This window comes from Melanotaenia boesemani, chromosome 6 (genome assembly GCF_017639745.1).
Source record: "Melanotaenia boesemani isolate fMelBoe1 chromosome 6, fMelBoe1.pri, whole genome shotgun sequence".
Lineage (NCBI taxonomy): Eukaryota > Metazoa > Chordata > Actinopteri > Atheriniformes > Melanotaeniidae > Melanotaenia > Melanotaenia boesemani.
In genome coordinates this window covers 4,263,767-4,283,729 of record NC_055687.1, presented here as the reverse complement: position 1 = coordinate 4,283,729, position 19,963 = coordinate 4,263,767, and the positions used below count along the sequence as shown (strand labels likewise).

Genomic DNA, 19,963 nt, shown 5'->3' with positions numbered 1-19,963 from the left:
GTCAGCGTTTCATTTCTTTTGCTCTTAGCAGAGAAGAAACTGACTAATTTTAGTGGTGGAAACGCTGCATTTAGAGAACAAAACCAGGGTACTGTAGTATTTTAAATATTGTGTTAGTTTACCTATAAAAACGTGGGTTAAAGATGGACGGGTGTTTCACTACTACATTTTCACATGCCTGCGTTTCTGTACTAATAGAAAAACATTGACTTTCTTCACCGACGCTGACTAACCTGAAATGTGCTTCATGTCATTTTCATGTCGGCCACCAGGCGTCGCTGTTCAGCTTGAGCTGCAGAAATCAGACATCTTGTCTTGTTTTGGTTAAAATCTGCTCTCTACTGTCTCTGTTTTAGCTTTAAGCCAGCGTGGCCTTCTATATCAGCCTGTTGTTGCACAGATGATGAACCTGCTTTTTAATATTGTATATTTTTAAACCTGTATGCTTTTTTTTAGCTGTTTTCATTGAGATTTCAATTTAATTAATCAGGAAACTTTTAAATGTCGAGACATTAAGCTGCAGAGCAAAATATTTAGCTGTTACGTTTGCAGATAAATTGCACCAGTAAGAAATAGTTCCAGTTTTTATTTCATTTTTTTATCTTTCTAGTGTTGAAAAATTAAAATAAATTCTGTCCAAATCTTTTTTACATTATCATAAATTAAAGTTTTAGACTTTAGAAAGACTTGATGAAAGCCTCATGTGAAATAAACTAAACTGCTAGAAATGTGACAGATTATTAAGTCAGCTGCTGGAAAAGTTCACATGCAAACAAGGAAAATACGTCATGCTTGTGATTAGCATGTCATCAACGATGATCTGTTTGCATATTTACAGCTCGGCTCTCCTCCTCTGATGCTTCCATCCTGCAGAATCCTGCAGAGTCACATAAAATATCCCTTCCATGAGGATCTGTCTCCTCTGTTTCTTCCTTTCTCCACTATGTGGAGAGGAAGAGAGGAAGAGGGGGATGTGGAAGACAGGAAGCTGCCCCAAGAATCCATCTTCAACCTGAAGTTTAAAAGAAAGAAAGAAGCTGTTGAACAGAAAAATGTAGAGCCAAAAACAACTTTATTAAATATTTAATTAAAACCCAAGTGAAACTGAGGACATTTCAGCATCAGCCCAAAAAGAAATAAAAATAGAACTGTAAGATGAAACTGACTAAGATCAAAGTCTCCACCAGAGGGCGCCACATAAACGATTAAATAGAGAAAATAATAATTTAATACTTATTTAATACAAACAATCTTATAGATCCTGGAGGAAATTGTTGTGCCAGAGTTCAGGAAAAAATATAACAATAAAGACTTGCACATATCCATCCACCCACCCATCCATCCATCCATCCATCCATCCATCCATCCATCCATACATCCATCCTTCCATCCACCCACCCATCCATCCATCCATCCATCCATCATCCATCCATCCATCCATCCATCCCTTTATCCGTCCATCCATCCATCCATCAATTCATCCATCCATCCATCCATCCATCCCTTTATCCATCCACCCACCCATCCATCCATCCATCCATCCATCCATACATCCATCCTTCCATCCACCCACCCACCCATCCATCCATCCATCCATCCCTTTATCCGTCCATCCATCCATCCATCCATCCATCCATCCATCCATCCATCCATCCATCCATCCATCCACCCATCCATCCATCCATCCCTTTATCCGTCCATCCATCCATCAATTCATCATCCATTCATCCATCCACCCATCCATCCATCATCCATCCATCCATACATCCATCATCCATCCATCCATCCATCCCTTTATCTGTCCATCCATCCATCCATCCATCAATTCATCATCCATCCATACATCCATCATCCATCCATCCATCCATCCATCCCTTTATCCGTCCATCCATCCATCCATCCATCCGTCCATCCATCCATCCATCCATCAATTCATCATCCATCCATCCATCCACCCATCCATCCATCATCCATCCATCCATACATCCATCATCCATCCATCCACCCATCCATCCATCATCCATCCATCCATCCATCCATTCATTCATTTTCTGCCGCTTATCCGGAGTCGGGTTGCGGGGGCAGCTGCCTAAGCAGGGAAACCCAGTCGTCCCTCTCCCCAGCCATGTTCACCAGCTCATCCAAGAAAGCGACTCTACTCTGAGCCCCTCCCGGATCACCGAGCTTCTCATCCCCATCCTGTCTCTAAGGGAGGGCGGACGCCGCACCGATCCGCCTGTCCACCTCCTGCTCCATCCTTCCCTCACTCGTCAACAAAAACCCCGAGACACTTGAACGAAGACTCACTGCTAGCAGTTCGATGTCCAGGCTGTACACGTGCTCCTTCACGTGCTGTCCAGGGTTGCACCACTTGTTATCAAACAGCGACTCCTCTGCCCTTCTTGCCACTGTTAGCACAGCTTCCGTCCCCTCACACCAACTGAAAGCCGTTAGACTCACCAGAGAGTCCGGTATGTTGTTTTACAGCCAAGTCTCCGTGAAGCACAACACGGAGGCCTCATGAAACACACTGTTGCTTCATGTGGATGCTGTTAGTTCCTCCATCCTATTGCCCAGTGATCTTTCATTTCCCATTACAATGGAGAGGAGATACAGTCTCCTCTGCCTTAGCCACCTTTTCTTCCTGGTTCTACAGCCCCGGTATTTCCTCCACATCTCTCTGTGCTGTATCAGAGCTCCATCAGCTGGTCTCTGGTATAAACACTGGAGCCATGCTGCTTCGCCCAGACTGGGACCCGACTCGATAAAAGTACGCCAAACACAGCGAAAACAAAAAGAGCGAGTGGAGCAACATCTCTATCAAACAAGAAGAGGAGTGATTGGCAGGCTGCTGTCCAAGATGGCACCGGAAGTAAGGTAAATAAGTAAAAAAAAAAAAAATTATTGAGACATCAGGTGGTCTTGGACTGGCAGAAGCTGAAGTAAAGTCAGGTGTATGCATGGAGCATAGAGCTGTGGAGATAACTGTTGGACCAGAGTCTGCAGCATGTCGGGCTAAAACCTTCAATTAGGCTGTTTACTGTTGTAAAAGAGACACCAGGTCTGTTCTCTCAACCACAAGAAATATCACTACAAAATTTACTACACCTGTTTTTTATGATAATAAGTTTAATTTGAGGGTGGAGGCTATGCCCTGGTCCCCTGGTTAATAAACACACATACCAGTGCTATTCAGCCACTTGCACACTTGTACAGTCGTCTTTACTCTCCGATGCTTCAGTTAAATACTCCTCCCTGCAGGACAGAGAAAGGTTGGTAGAAAAGAGAAAAACAGAAGATATCAGTGAGGGAAAAGCAGCATGGTTGTTATTGAAAAAGTCGGGACATTTGGCCGGCCCTGCAGGATTTGGACGTGAGGGCGGTGGTGGGGCGAAGCCAGAAGCTCGGCTTTCTTTAACGTCGTACTTACTCGCTCTGTCTCAGAGCTTTCTCTCCGGCTGCAGAGATTTTTCTGAAGCAGTAGATCATTTCCACCAGGAGCCAGAGCTGCAGCCCGACGATGGAGACGTACATCATCACCTCAGACAAGATGGATGCCATCCCCCGAGTGACTGCAGAGACAGCGAGGAAGACGAGCTCAGACCAAGTTTCTTTTCTATTCATGTTTTCACATTTCAACAAATCACAAGTATTTCCTGTTTCCTGTTAACGTTTAATGATCAGGACTTTCACAAAAATCAAAATCCATCAATTCCTAAATCTGACACAGATTCAGTCAAAATGTCTGATTTCCACAAGTCTTCGGTGTTCAGGAGTTATGCAACGTGTGATGAAGTTTAGGGAAAATGCAAAATATGTTCAAGATTTCAACATTTCAGAGGCCGAATGTCGAACCCTGAGGGACACCCTGATGTTTAATGAAGGTCTCTGTAAAATCCTCTGTTTATTACAACATTAGACAACGTGTTAACTTTTCAGTTCGTTCAAGTATTTCAGTGAATGAGCTGCAGGACAACGTGAAGTGTCAAAGCTTTAGAACTCGTCCTGGTGTGCAGCAGCATGGGTGTAAGCAGCCGTCTCACACTGAAAATAATGTTTTCAATGTTCATAAGTCAAGAAAACATACAAGGATACAAATAGTTATTTTCATGTGATTATTTCCTCTCGTGATGTGATTAATAAATGACCCTGGGTAGACGCAGTGGAAACGGTGTAAAATTTAACCCAAGAAAATTCTGAATTAGAAGTCGTCAGACTGGAAATCTTCACTCGGTCGGTGGTTAAAAACCACTGTAGCTGTTTTAGACGAAACTTTTAAGATGAAAGATGAAAACATGCTCGTTAAGCAGGAAACACAGTTATTTAAAACGATGTATTAGTTCTCAACTAAAGATCAGGAATACTGGTAAACTGGCTCAACTTTGTTTTCAGTACAGTGATAGGCAACCTAAACCCACTTGTAATTTATTTATTCATTCCAGTATGTATTTATTTGACCGTTCTTTTTCATTTTCTTACATTTTTCAGCCCGTTTTTTTTTTTTTTTTTTGTGACATTTTGTCTTCAACACTGATTGTTGAAGATAAAATGTCTATCATGTTTTTTCTTTCTGCTTCCTGTTTATTTGCACACCTGGTTTTGTTAGCAAATTCACTTCAGCCCTTCCCTTTTAGTCCCTCTGTGGGCCCATGGTGTAAAAGATTTCAATGGTAGAGAGGAGAATAGATTCTCTTTGAGAATCTGGAATCAACCAATGTTTTAAAACGCTAAATTTAAAAACGAGAGGGGAGAATGTCCTATGGACAAATGAGACAAAAATGTTTACAGCTCTATGTTTACAGATGGAAAAATGAAGCATATGAAGAAAAGAACACCGTCCCTACTGTGAAACATGGAGGAGGCTCTGTTATGTTCTGGGCTGCTTTGCTGCATCTGGTACAGGGTGTCTTGAATCTGTGCCGGTACAATGAAATCTCAAGACTATCAAGGGATTCTAGAGAGAAATGTGCTGGCCAGTGTCAGAAAGCTTGGTCTCAGTCGCAGGTCATGGGTCTCGCAACAAGACAATGACCCAAAACACAGCTAAAAACACCAAGAATGGCTAAGAGGAAAACATGGACTATTCTAAAGTGGCCTTCTATGAGCCATGACCTAAATCCTATTGAGCATCTTTGGAAGGAGCTGAAACATGGTGTCTGGAAAAGACTCCCTTCAAACCTGAGACAACTGGAGCAGTTTGCTTATGAAGAGTGGCCAAAATACCTGCTGAGAGGTGCAGAAGTCTCATTGATAGTTACAGGAATCGTTTGATTGCAGTGATTGCCTCAAAGGTTGTGCAAAAAATTATTAAGTTAAGGGTACCATCATTTTTGTCCAGGCCTGTTTCATGATTTTTTTAAATAATCCTGCTGAAGCATGGTTGAAAAGCAATGTCTGAATATAAAAGCCACCCCCATGCTTACATTCTGGCACCACATTCAGTTGAATTGTCTTGATTGTGAGGTTTCGATTCTCAAAGTTGTTGTCGTAAGTGATGATGCGGTCAAACGTGCAGTTGTAGGTTCCTGTATCGTTGAAGGTCACATTATGGATGTAGATGGAGCCGTCCTGCAGGTCGTTGGTTTTGTTGCTGCCTCTCCACTCAAGGCGCTCTTGGAAGCGAGGGTCTGGGAAATTTTTATTTTGGTTTTCATAGCTGAAGATCTGTAACAGGAAGCAGAGCAAAGCTGTGATGTGGTTCAACAGCAGGATAACTACAACCTTCTCTTGGATGACAGAAGCTGGAAAACAGATTGTTCTGGTTGCATTTAGTTTTGGAGACATACTTGAAGAATCAGATATCTGCTGCAGGTCTCTGTATCGACCGAACTGCACTTATATTCTAATTTGTTCACTTCCTGCTGAATTAGTGGGCACTCAGTCCAAACGCCGGGCTAATGGCATGTTGTGGTTACATAGTGTAATGGCCTCCTGGCTCTGCCAGCTGAAAGCTCTGCTGGTTAAAAACGATGCTGACTAGAACGGAAGGAAAACAGGATGTCATGAAAAATGCAAGACTGTGCTCATAAATGCATTGCATGTTTCTCACAAGCAGGGAGGAAAACCTAATACCTAATTACAGATGGAAAACAGCACCATTTAAAGCGAGGATGTTGATTTCACTTTGACTTTTCTTTTAGTTTCAAGCTGCTGCTTCAGCTCAATAGATGTGCAGGAAAGTCTGACGCTTGGTTTTCTTAATAATCTTGTGCCAAAAATAATGATATTCTCTGTTTTATGGGTTTTTTTTTGTTAATGTAAAAACTAAATTTTAAGTCCAAGAAACCAACTCAAGTAAAAATCACATTTTTCATCAGTCTAATGACTAAACTGTCATTTTAGTGATTCCAGTCATGTCATGTCTGGTCATGACTTTTTAAAATATTTTTAGTCAGCTAAGTTAAATAATGTAGTTTTAGTACTTCTGATGCTTCAGTGTTCATGTTTGGTTAGTCACGTGGTAAGGCTACAGCAAAGCTCCTCATGTTTTAGAACAGCTTTATCTTGTTAGCCGGTGGGTTGTTTCTACATGTCTACATGTTTTTTAGTAGGGACGGGAGATACTGCAAGATTTCATATCGATCCGTTACCAAGTAAAAGAAGGACTAGTATCGTTGACACTGGTACTTTTTACAGGGCTGTCACAATAAACCCATCAAGCCAAAGATTAATCTGTGAAAAATGCAAACATGTTTTAACACAAAGTTATTAGTCATACCATAAAAATCAGAATTGGGCATCGTCTCAACAAGAGAAGCTGATTTTTGGCATGTAGGTGCCTTCTCACCAAAAACCACATATCCTCCCTGTTTATGAAGTTCGTGACAGTTTTCAAGCCTTACATTTAGAATTTCTATAATGGGGTGTCCTGAAACAAACTTATTACTCATGCCATTTTAAAAATACGAATGTAGTATTATCTCAGCGAGAGAAACTGGCTTTGGGTCTAAATCCACCAAACACCACTTTCTCCTCAGTATTTATGAAAATTCTGACAGTTTTCAAGTCTTACACTGAAATAATATTATGACAATATTATATACAGTTTATCGATACTATCGACATTATCGATATTTGGATCGATCTGCTCACCACCATTTATTAGACAGTTTTTGTGTGGATTGTTATATTCGTTGACACTGGATTCAACATGAGCTGCGTTTACGTGGAGCTTTTGATGCAAAATAAAAATGCGTCATGTAAACATATCAGCTGTTCCGATCGGAAAGATTCAACGGGGTGGTTTAATTGTCTTCACGATCAGATCAGATCATGTCTTCACTCATCCGATCGTTTCTCTGGTGGATGTTGTTCCTGTGCATGCTTCAACCACGTGCAGGTTTACGTGACGAAATCAGTTTCAGGGAAAACTTGAAAAATTGTTGCAGAAATACAGAACGAGACTGTGGCAGATACGTTTTTGTTAGGAAGTAAAACAGTTAAGGATTATTGTGCATTTTGATGTTCAAAAAGGTTCAAAATAAGAAAACACTTTTTCTTGCAAACTGGTAGGCATTTCACATCTTTACAAATGTATTAAATCTTTCCATCATCATGTTGCTGAAGTGTGTGAAGTGAAATGTTCCAGTCAGGACTGAAGATGGGTAAATAAACCCTGCTTGTGTCAGATGAAGTGCTTCAGCAAATCCAAGTTAGAGGATTAAACTGACAAAACAGAAAAGTAAATTAAAAATTAAAAAAAAAACTAAGGCACCAAAGCTGGTTCAGGTGTGCAAACGGTGGCGAAAACTAGAAAAAAGGCTTCAGCGTCCCCACCTGCTGTAGTACATACTGCAAGACTGGGGGGGGGGGCGCTGTGAGCAAACCAAGGCTGCTGGTGATGCGTCCTTTACGGCCTCTTTTCTCCCAGAATTCATTGCGCACAAGACAGTGGCGAATGAGCAACCAAGCTCAGAAGAGTACGTTTTAGGTTTCATTAAAGTTTTGTTTAAAAAAGTATTTTTTTTAAACTACACTTTAGGAGAAATGTAACAAAACCAAGTACATTAAAACATGTTGGTTAAATGGTGACATTAACATTCTGTAATATTTGATATTCGTGGATTTTTAAGGGGTTAATGACGTGTGTACCGACTGGAAAACAACTTCTTCTTCTTCTTCTTCTTCCTTTTCCCCTTCTTCTTCTTCTTCTTCTTCCTCTTCTCCTTCCTCTTCCTCTTTTTCCTCTTCCTACTGTCGGTGTTAATGTTCACTGAAGTGTCCTATGAGTAATTTCAGAGGTTTAAGTGATTCAGCGCCCTGTGTTGTTGCTATGGGAAGTTCTTGTTGGCTAGGGTGGCTGTCCCATTTCAAGAACGTTAAGCTGACTTCCAAGTGTGCAGACTACATAAACTATGGCATGTCCTCCGTAGTCTGCAGCCCTTAAGTGGGACACAGCTTATGAATGGCCTACCTGTTCAGGATTTTGTTGACATTGGACAAAAGCCACGTTGATATTACGATTGAGATTTGCTTCCAATGGAGGCACCGAAGCCTCTCGATGGGACTCCGCAACGCCAGCGTTGGGAGTAGAACGTCTTGTCTGGGTGAACTGGAAATGGCACTGGAGGTTGTGAGCCACAAACTCAACTGGAAGGTCAGGACTAGCTGAATTAATTTCTCTCCTCTTTATCTTTGGTGCAATATGAGCAGCTGAGATGATTTAAATGGTTACAAGGTGTGTTAAGTAGACCGTGGCAGCATTACGTGGTGACTACTCTGCTACATGTGTGTCTGGAGGACAACATTACACTGGCATGTGAAAGCAAATGTTTTTCTGGGTAAGTTTCATAAATTACAACAGTCTTCCAGCTGTCCTAGAACCGTTAAACATGACTGGTCATTAGGGCTGCAAGGTGGTGTGGTGGTTAGCACCGCAGCCTTACAGCAAGAAGGTTGCTGGTTCGAGGTTGGGGTAGTGGTCTTTTTGTGTTTGCATGTTCTCCCCATGTATGCATGGGTTCTCTGTGGTTCTCTGGCTTTGTCCCTATCCGTGTTGGCCCTGGGATCCGTTTTGGCCCTGGGATCCGTGTTGGCCTGGGATCCGTGTTGGCCTGGGATCCGTGTTGGGCCTGGGATCCGTGTTGGGCCTGCGGTGTGCTGGTGACCTGTCCAGGGTGTACCTGCCTCTGTTAAAATGCCGGAACCGGCTCCAGCTTAACCGCGACCAGTGATGGACTAAGCGGTACAGGTAATGAATGAAAGGATGCTCATTAGTTTTTGGTTTCAGAGGATGTGTCTGATAAAAAAGAAACCGATAACTGCCCATTGGGTAGCTGGTTTTTGGTCTGCTTCCATCTTTTGTCTCTTTTGGCCGGGGTTATTATTCAGCTTGGCGGGGGTGTCATACGTTGCGTTTCCTTGTTCATTCAGGGACTGTAGCAGTGATAAAACTATAACAAAAAGTAGAAACTGGAGAAAAACTGATATAATGTGAATATTCTGGTTAGTGTTGCACTTCTGCTTTACTCAGACTTGAAAGATGAAAGAAACGGGAAATAATCTGGCTTTAAGTCTTGTAGATGCCGGCTGCTACCTGTAGAAGGAGCTCATTTTTCTCTTTCTCTTTAGAGCCAGAGCTCCTGGCTCTAAACAAATTACCCCTACCACCAAACAAATGAGCACTACAATTTCAAAATTAAAATTTTTACGTATCTGAGGACCACTTACATGACTGAACTCCTTCTCATCCGAAGCTCTAAAGTACCAGTTGACGGTGGCGGTGGCAGACACCTCGGCTCTCGTCTTACAGGAGATGCAGCCCAGTTTGAAGCCTTCGTTGACCACAGCTTCCGTGTCCGAGTCCACCTCCACACAAGCTCCACAGCACAGAGATGCTTCAGAGTGAAGAGAAAGAAAAACGCTGAGTCAGAAACCAGCCATCATCTTTGCACATCTTTACCTGGTTGCAGGTCACCGGGTCAGAGAGGAGAGCCGAGGGCGGCTGTCGGTCTCTTCATCGTGGACCCAAGGAAGAGCTGTGGTGTTTTCACACAGTACTTCTAGACCAGGCATCACCAACTCCGGACCTCTTGAGCAGTGTACTGCAGGTTTTCAATATGGCCCTGCAACAGCACACCTGACTCAAATAATGAGTCATTAGGAGGCTGACACAGACCTTGACAACAAGCTGTTGGTGAACTATTTCATTTGAATCAGGTGTGTTGCAGCAGGGACACAGTGAAAATCTGCTGGACCCTGACTCAAGAGGTCTAGAGTTGGTGATCCCTGTTCTAGACAAAGTACAGTAAAACAACGTTAGCTGCTGTAACTTCAGTAGTTTGCATGCTTGCTCTCTATGCACACTGCATGCATGTTTTTGTTATTTTATTTTATTTTTAATACGGGCATAGCTTTTATTCTTGCATTGTTTTTATTTCCACTCATCACCCCACTTGATTTGAATAATCAGGGTTTTAGCTTGATAGTAATGACCTTTTCAGTGTGAGAAACTGAGGGGAAATAAAGAGGTTGCAGTGAGCGATACTTTCAACTTGCATTCTGTCAGTTGCTAACTGAGCTAACATCATATATAGAAGCGTGAGTCTATATATGCCAATCTTCATCATGACACGTACTTGTCATCGGCCAGGAGTAACACACCTGTAACTCCAAATGTTTCTGTCTCACACTGCACCTCGCAGTTTCCACTGAGGCCTCAGCATCGCTCTCAACCAATGATGCTCCCCCCTCAACTTTCACCTCGGGGGGAGCTTTCGTTTTGAATCGTAACATGGAGGGAAGGGAATGAAAGGAGAGGACAGGAAACACACAACGCTGATCAGACCAACGCTTTAAAATCAATACATGCTGGTTGAAATGCAAAGCAGCTGCACGTCCTCTTAGATCTGATAAAAATATCAAAATGCTAAAAAAACAAAGAAAAAAACAAATTCTAAACACTACTACACCAACATGGTGGGGGAAGATTGAAGGGGGGAAGAAAAAGAAGATAAAAGATTAGCACAAGTCAGAACAGCCATTTGTAAACAAAGCATGGGGAGAAGCAGGAGGCTAGATGCTGCACTGCAGAGAGAAAAAGGGAAGGAGGAGAGGAGGAGAGTAGGGAAAACAACGTAAGACTTCACAAATATAAAGTGGCACCATTGCTGTCAGAGCTGATATCAAAAGATGGAACCATGTATTTAAAACCCAAGCCTGGGCGATGATGAGGAAGCTGATATTCAAATTTCATGAAGAAAACACATCTGAAAGACAACGTACGGAGCCGGTCAGTTCGCCACAGTCTCTGGATCACAGAGAAAGCGGACCCTGGAGGGAAGTACTGGCCTCCTGCATGCTGATTGGTTATCTAGCAACCTTGAAAGTGATGCTTCTGTTGGAAATCACGGTGCACCAGTCCATAATATTAACTTGTTATGGAATCTAATATTTTTATTATCATTATTATTATTTCTTTATGCCTTTATTTAACCAGGAAGTCCCATTGAAATTCAGAATCTCTTTTACAAGAGAGACCTGGCCAAAATAGCGGCCAAATACAGTTTACAAATACATAAAAATTAAGCAAAATAAACACATTAAGATTTAGAACAACTATTTAAAAACACAGTGAGCCTCTCAAGAAAAACAAACACGTCTCCTTTACCACACTCTTTATGATTGCCTTAAATTTATCCATTGAAATAAATGATTCCATTTTAAGATCTCTTTGTAAATTGTTCCATGTCCATGGTGCAGAATAGGAAAAGGCTGTTTTCCCCAACTCTGAAGCGATTTGAAGAGCTGAGCCGGTAACTCCCAGAACTGACACAGAGTAGGTCACAAAGATATCCTGGAAGTTTTCCCAATATTGCTTTATAGATGAAAAAATACCAGTGATGTTTTCTGCGAGTGGTTAGTGATGTCCAACCGACCAGATCATAAAGAGTGCAGTGGTGATTGAGGGATTTTGCATTTGTAATAAATCGTAATGATGCATGATACACTGAATCCAGTTTATGCAGAATTGATGAGGCTGCATGCATATACAAGGTATCACCATAATCAATCACAGACAGAAAAGTAGCATTCACAAGTTTTTTCTTTGCGCTGAAAGTAAAGCAAGATGTGTGTCTAAAATAAAAACCAACCTTCACTTTGAGCTTTTTGATTAAAGTGGTGATGTCTTCACTAAATGTAAGCTTATCATCAATCCATATACCCAAGTATTTGTATGATGGAACCCTCTCAATGAGTTTTCCATCTGATGTAGAGATGTTATAATCACCTAATGGGGATCGGGCTTTTGAGAAGATCATAAATTTTGTTTTCCAAACATTTAAAATCAATTTCAAGTTCAGAAGTGCAATTTCTAAAAACTGAAATGCAGCCTGAAGATCTTGTACAGCCCCTAAGATGGAAGGAGTATAGGTGTAAATGACTGTATCATCAGCATATAGATGTATTTTTTATTTCATATCTTTACCCAAATTATTTATGAAAATAGTGAACAGAATAGGCCCCAGAATAGATCCCTGTGGAACACCTTTCACTATGTTAAGGAATTCAGATTTATGGCCTTCTACAAAAACACACTGGAAACGATCTGTAAGATAATTTTGAAACCATTTTGTGGTATTACAACTAAAACCAATTGATCTTAATTTGTCAATAAGCAATCCATAGTCAACTGAGTCAAATGCCTTAGCGAGATCCACAAATAAGGCTGCACAGTGCTGTTTTTTGTCTAAGGCTCCAATTATGTCATTTATTACAACTGTGACAGCAGTGACAGTGCTATGACCAGATCTAAAACCCGACTGAAAATTATTTAAAATATTTTTATCAGCCAAGAATGGTTTCATCTGTAAATTTACACAAGACTCAAGGATCTTAGCCAGAACTGAAAGTTTAGAAATTGGACGATAATTGTTCAAATCTGCAGGATCTCCACCTTTAAATAAAGGGAGAATTTGGGCTGATTTCCAATTTTTAGGTATGGTATTAGAGCAAAGACTCAAATTAAAAATATGAGTGATGGGCTCAGCAATAATATCAGCTGCAACCTTTAAGGTATGGATCCAGTGTATCTGGACCTGCAGACTTTTTGTGATCAATTTCTTTCAGTGCTTTATGAACTTGAGAAACAGAGACAGGTTTAAAATCAAACAGCTCTATATATGCTGTAATATGCTGCCAACCTGTGAAGCCACAATATGAAATTACATATTTACAGCTTTGCTAACCGGAGCTGTGCTGCCATGTTCTTTATTTAAAGACGAGGCTTTACCCGAATTTATAGTATACCTTAAATATGTATGTACAGAGCCTTCTGTCCGTCTTTTGTGTCCTTTCATTTCATTAGAGGATGTTATTGTGCAGCCTGATGGATCAACAGCAACAATACCACTGGAAACTGCAGGACAGTGTTGAACAGTATAGCGACCAACAAAGTAGACAAAGATGCTGCACTGTATTTAATGGTGGCACAGACCACCGCAGTCTACAATGCTACCTGTTTTTAGGTCTTTATGAGAATCTACATCATCATGATGTTGTCCATAAGTGTCTGAACCTGGCATCAGAACTCATAAGTGAGGCTGCTCCTCCCCAAGAGTAGGACCAACCGGCTCAGAGACTCCTTTGTCCCCCGAGCCATCAAACTGTACAACTCTGCATTAGGCAGGAGGAGGAGAAGGAGGGGGAGAAGGAGGGGGGAGAGGGAGGTGTGCAGTCCGCCTGATACAACACATGCACAATAACCCATACAAACAGTTGCAATAACTTATACGTGCAATAGTGAACTGGGAATCTGTACCACCTCTACTGTGTGCAATGCTTGTTTATATTGTTTTATTTAACTTATCTTATAGTTATTATTGTTATATTTATTGCTATATTTATATTTATTATTCTATTTGCCTCTATTTTGCTTTATACCTGTATATATTGTCTCTTGTGCTTGTCCTGCTTTACTGTTGGTGTTGTATTGCTGCTGGTACCCAAATTTCCCTGAGGAGTCTCCAAGGGGATTAATAAAGTATTTCTTTTCTTTTCTATTCTATTCTATTCTATTCTATTCTATTCTATTCTATTCTATAACTCTAAACTGCCCTCTGATGGATTTATTGCCTAGCAACCGTGTCCAGAAAAAAGATGCCTAGTGTTTGACATTTGGTGTTTAACATTTGATGTGGACGTACCTATTAATGTATGGAAATGGTTGATATAAAGCGACTCCACTCATAGTTGTTCAGAATTCTTCACATTTTGCTGTAATGAACTGACATTTAACATGGTAACGGAGGCCTGGAGGGTCTGAGATGTAGATCGTGGGTTATTAGCAGTTTCTCTGAAAACTGCATGGGCTGAACTTTCTGGGACAGATCGATGGAGTGAAATCTAATTTTCTCGTTTACTTGAGGTTGTATTTACCTCATTTTAAAACTTGATAAGGACCAAATGATTTAGCCTTTATTATGTAAAATTTGTTAACTGAGAGTGTACTTTCTTTTTGTGATCGGATGTTGCTTCAAGTCTGTGTGATGCTCTGCAATGAAAGACATTTTGTGCAGAAGAACACAAAGACCTGGAACACAGACAGAAGAGACACAATGAAATAACGGTCGGTTCGTGGAAGTGAACTCTGAAGTCAGCACTGCCCGCTGGTGGAGGAACTGACTTAACAACCATGGCAACGCAAAACATACATGGAAGTCTGAGGATGGCGACGTAACACTTGAAACTAACGTTGATAATTACATGTGTAAGGGAGCATAAATGGGCCTTTAGGTAGCTGACCTCCAAGACCCGACCCTGGATAAGCGGTAGAAAATGGATGGACAGATGGATGGAGGGAGGGATGGATTGGCTGTAACTCTGATAGGGTGCCGGCTGATTATTCCCTCAGAGTGGCTGTTGTTGACCCTACAAATCAGAAGACTATGCTTTTAAACAACAGAAGACACAAAGAGAAGCAGGTTATGTTGATGATGCATGAGTAGTGACCTGGAGTCAGTTAACGTCCTTTAAACCACATTTTACATAGAAAGTCAGGGATGGCAGAGGATTTCCTACAGCTTAGCCAGGACAAAACTGAAGTTTTAATTATTGGTCCTGAAGACTAGAGAAAGATCATTTAACCTAAATTATTTAGGTCTCTGCGCTCCCTGTGCATTTCAGGAATGATTTTAAGGTTCTTTTAGCTGTTTATAAATGTCTTAATGGTATTGGACCTTTTTATTTATCTGACTTTTTTTTAAATTATGCGTCCCCTCTGTTGTAGAAAAATTACCAAGAGTCTGGAATGAGTAAAGTGTATAAGGTTTATCTACAGGAGAAGTATTGAATAAAGAATTACTTGCAAGTAATGAGAGTGGTCGTCCCAACTCGCATGAAGTCAGGAGAGACTCTGGGGATTCATCAGAGCAAATAGGTTTTATTCAGCTGGTCTGCAGCTGAAGGTCAAACAGCAAAATAATAAATGAGGAATAGAAGACTGAGTGGCGCCACTTTCTTCCAGTTTTCAGACAAAGCCCACATACCACAACAAGCTGATATACCAAACAACTATTGCTATCTAGCAGGTGGAAAACCAGCCTCAACTCTGCCATGTCAGAGCTCTGGGAAGAAAGTGATCAGTCTGACCTCACACACACACACACACGCACACACACACACGATGAAAACTGTAACTTCAGTATTCTGTAGAATGAAAACACACAATATGAAAACGTAAATGTGAATGGATTAACAATAATAAATTAATAAAGAAAACTGAATATACATGTGATTATTATATGAGTATATATGAGTGATTATCATATGCAGCAAAATTTCTTTCACACCTCAGACCCGGAGATCGTCTGGTACCGGCCTCTTAGTTGTTCCTAAAGTCAGGACTAAAACCTACTCGAGGCCTCGTTCCACAACTTCGACCCCCCCGGCTGTGGAACAACCTGTCAGACTGTTGATTTTTTAAAAATGGGCTCAAGACCTTTTTAGCTTTTACCTGAATCTTTAGTGTAGTTGCTTATTAGTCCTTTTATTTTTATTTATTTTTCATTTATGTAGTTATTTTATCAGTTCTCTTAATTTTGTTCTATTCTATTCTACATTCATTTAGCAGACGCTTTTCTCTAAAGCGACTTACATCTGAGAATAGGAAAAACACAAGCAGAAATCAACCACGAGGGACGTCGTGGTAGTCGGACTGCTGGGAGTCCAGGTGGACTCAGGTGGTGTCGTGTAGTATAGTGGTGCTTATTTTGTGTGTGTGTGTGTGTGAAACAAACTAGAATATATTTGTAGAGGTCTGTTTTATTTTATTATGCATATGTTGCTTTTATTACATAAAGCACTTTGTGTTGCTTAAAGGCATGAAAAGAACCACGACTCCCAACATAACATATGATGGTGTTTGGCCTTTGACAATGGAAAATTACATCTGACAGGGAGAAATGTTATACATCTGGCGAAGGGAAATCTAATTATTTTCCTTTCTGTTCCTCTCCTTGTGTATTTTCTCTGTTAATGGTATGACTCGAGTCAGCGATCACAATGGGAAACATCTCCCAAGGTGGTAAAGAATGAGAGGGCTAAGATCCTGTGGGACTTCCAGATACAGACCGACAACATGGTGGTGACAAAAAAAAAAAAAAAATAGAATAAAACAAGAGGTTCTGTTTGTCTCTCACACAACGTTATCTCAGCATAACAGATGCATCAGGATGTCACATGCGATTCGGCTGTGTTGCTAATGGATAGCTAAATCATGAAGTTCAGGGCTTGAATTACATCAGGGCTTTTGGGGAGCCATATTTTTGTGTGTGCACCCCGACTTCGCAAGTCACATGCACATGTGAATATATAGTAATGCACGTAGTGCGGTCAAAAATATGGTTACTACCAAAATACCCCTCTGCTACTGCTGTGTGCAGCTTGTTCAGTCAGAAACAGGGATGGAAAGGTCTTTCACCACAAAAGGAAGCATATCAGGTGTTTGCTGTACGGACGATGATAGCAAACACCAAACGTCCACAATGCTGAAGCAAGTAGGACGGTTAACTGCGTCATTTGGAAGATTTAATTAATTAAATAAATCAATAAACACACAACTCTAACAAATGTTTTTCTTTTCAGGAAACATCAGAAGCCATTTTGAGCAATGAAATATGACCTGAAAGTGGATTATTCATAGGATCCTCCTTAAAGTATCCGGTGAATGTCTTCAGTGGAGCTCCTCTACCTTTCAGGGGAGCCGAGCTCCCCTTAGCTCCCCCGTTATTCAAACTCTTGTAAAGACACTTTTATGGGGAAATTGGCAATTTCTTAAACTGTAGAAACTAGAAGGTCGACGAGATGTCCACAAGTCAGAGAAAATAAATTTAAAAACGGGTTTGTAGGACCTTGCTGCGGGTCTCACTCGAGTAGCTGTGATTAGTTTATGTTGTGTGCTGTCATAAATCAGAATGAACAATTTGGTTCGATACTTCTGCGGTGCATCTCTTGAGTATTTGTAATTAGTTTATGTTCTTTACTGAGAACAGTCTGTCCCGTAAGTCTTAAATGGAGTCATGGAGAAACCAAATAACTCGGCTGACAGTAGTGTGGTGGTTCAAAAATCTCATTAGCAGCTTTGACCATAAGTTACGAATGAGGTGACTTTATGTTTCAGCCGCAGACAGAGTCTCTGTGCTTTGTGCATTAGTTCAAGCAATCATCACATGCATTAGCTTTAAAAGCCCAGCCTGCAGGGAGCCCACAGCTCAGCTCATTGTTGATCGTAGAATCACTTCACGAAGTTCTGATTGATTTTAAAATGAAAAACATTTTATGATAATGTGTTTTAGGTCCCGGTGAACTGAATGCTTCGTAGCTTTTTTTGTTAAAATAAGATGGTCCAGAACACAGCAGCTCATCTTGACCGAGTTCCTAACTCTGCCTGTTGAGTGATGTCTTGTCTTGATCACTGTTTTTCCTCTCAGAAATCTGCCTCAAGGCTTCGCAGCCCAGATGGACTAAGACTTAGTCCATGACAGAGAAACGAGTTACTAATTCCAGCCAGGGCAGGGTTCTGACAGCCTTTTTACCTTCAATGAACTATAAAGACTCCCCTCTTCAGAAAACGTGTCCTGGTCTAACACCTGACGCATACTTCACCTTTGGCTGGATGTTTTTGGCTTCTAGCAGGAAATCCAGCAGCAACACATCTGCATCTGAACATCTCTCACAGCAAACTCCCCGAACACACCCAATAGTGGCTGATGTGTGTGCAGCCCATGTACATGCTTAGGTGTTGCCACGGTGGCATCGCTATGGCAACACTAGGGCAACACTCACCTTGAAATGCCAGGAGGGTCAGAGGCAGCAGCATCCCGTGCACTGCAGACATCCTGATAGAGGAAAGAGGAGCCCGGGCATACAAAACACACACTTTAGAGAGGAAACAACACAGGTCTACAACGGTTGCTCCAGCTCTTGATAAAAAAGATCAGAGCAATGACTCGTCCTGACTATAACTACAAGTCTGGGAGGAAGAGGAGGAAAAGGAGGAGGTCTGCTTTCTGCTGGGACTCTGGGTGTGGTCCACCCTCCTCTTCTCCTCCTATTCGCTCCAGCTGATTCCGGGCTGGAAAGAGGTTTGTAGGTCCTCTGAAGCACGAGGAAGCTTTAACCCAGTGGTTTCAAACTTTTCCTGTGCAGTTCAAAAACTACAAGTTTTATTTAGCTTTGCTTTGCCCCCCTATCATAAACTCTGGGCCCCCCCTGGGGAACCCGCCCCCCAGTTTGGGAACCACTGCTTTAACCAAAGAGTCTGTCCACCATGAGAGTCTCACTGGGGCTGTGTGCACCAGAAAATGTAGTAAAAGCTTCTGTCAGAGGTTAACAGTGAAACAAGAGGACGACTGTGTTTACACACAAACCTGAGAAGCTCCCAGAGGAAAGAAAAGAGTCTCACAATCCCACGTGCACTCCAACGGAAGGTTGTGTGTGTGTCATGTGATTAGTGCACGCATGTTTAATGGTTTGTATGAGCGGACGCGTTTTTAAAAACATTTATTTTTTCTAACATGTTGAATGTAAAAGAAATGTGTAAAATATTTTTATACATGTTTGTACTTTGTCACATTTGCAGAAATCCAAACTTACAAGCAAATAAGTTTGCAGAGTTTACAAATAACGTAAAGCTGATTTTCTCTTCAGATCCTCTGTAACTCTACAGAGTCAGACTGATCTGTGGAAGGGAGGAACAGCCGGGTGTGACAGTGTTTGAGCTCCGCTCATCAAACGGTAACTGGCCCAGCAAACACCAGACGTCCAGCGTGGACGGGTAAATTAGATCCGTCCGGCAGTGTTCAGACGTCCGACACGGACCACCTTTAGACCCGAGTTAACTTGACTTAGGCCAGTTATTAGCTTTTGGCTAAATCTGATCAAAGTCTTGAATACCGACGGCTGCAGGTACCACACTCCCTCCTCATCACCACCACATACAACCCCACTTAAATAAAGTTGGATAATCCCTTTAAAACAGAGAATGGAAAGTGTATTAACATTTTCCACAGGTTAATAGGTGGCAAATTGAGCCATAGTTGCACCGATCACCATCACTCAGGATGTTTTCTGACCACATTTCTTCATGGAAGACGATGCTTCCCCACCATCCTTCCAGTTTTAATAATGAGTTGGACAGTTCTGAACCCAGTTCTAGTAGTTTCTGCTTCTCCTTGGATGTTTCCTCTGCTTGATGCCAACGATCTGACCTTCTGAAACAAGCTAACATCTTTTTGTGTCTTCCCACGTGGTTGTTAGTAATTTAGAAGATGCTCTTGCATCAGTTGGGGTTTAATAACTTGTTGCAGCTGAAACGTCGACCGTGTGTCCAGCGGGAAGCTCCTTTATGTTTGCTCAGTTTAATACAGGTAGTGACTTATTCTTTGGACAGGCAGTGTTGCTTCATGCTGGACGACTGCAGCTGTCTTTATTCTTGTCTGAATCAAGCTGGTGGGGTCTGTTTGCA

At 41.5% G+C, this 19,963-nt stretch overlaps 2 protein-coding genes across 2 annotated transcripts in view; one reads left to right on the top strand and one right to left on the bottom strand.

The window, feature by feature from the left end:
* The window catches only part of LOC121641689 (E3 SUMO-protein ligase ZBED1-like), a 631,274-nt gene that overhangs the window by 77,204 nt on the left and 534,107 nt on the right, over positions 1-19,963 (top strand). The window lies entirely within an intron of this gene.
* On the bottom strand, positions 625-18,334 carry LOC121641343 (sodium channel subunit beta-1-like). The gene is made up of 6 exons (XM_041987431.1): positions 18,283-18,334; positions 9,670-9,836; positions 5,424-5,664; positions 3,431-3,572; positions 3,184-3,255; positions 625-1,012 (listed from the first exon to the last, which is right to left on the bottom strand). Exons 1-5 carry the CDS (start codon positions 18,332-18,334, stop codon positions 3,189-3,191), a joined length of 669 nt encoding a protein of 222 aa, XP_041843365.1. The 3' UTR covers positions 625-1,012; positions 3,184-3,188.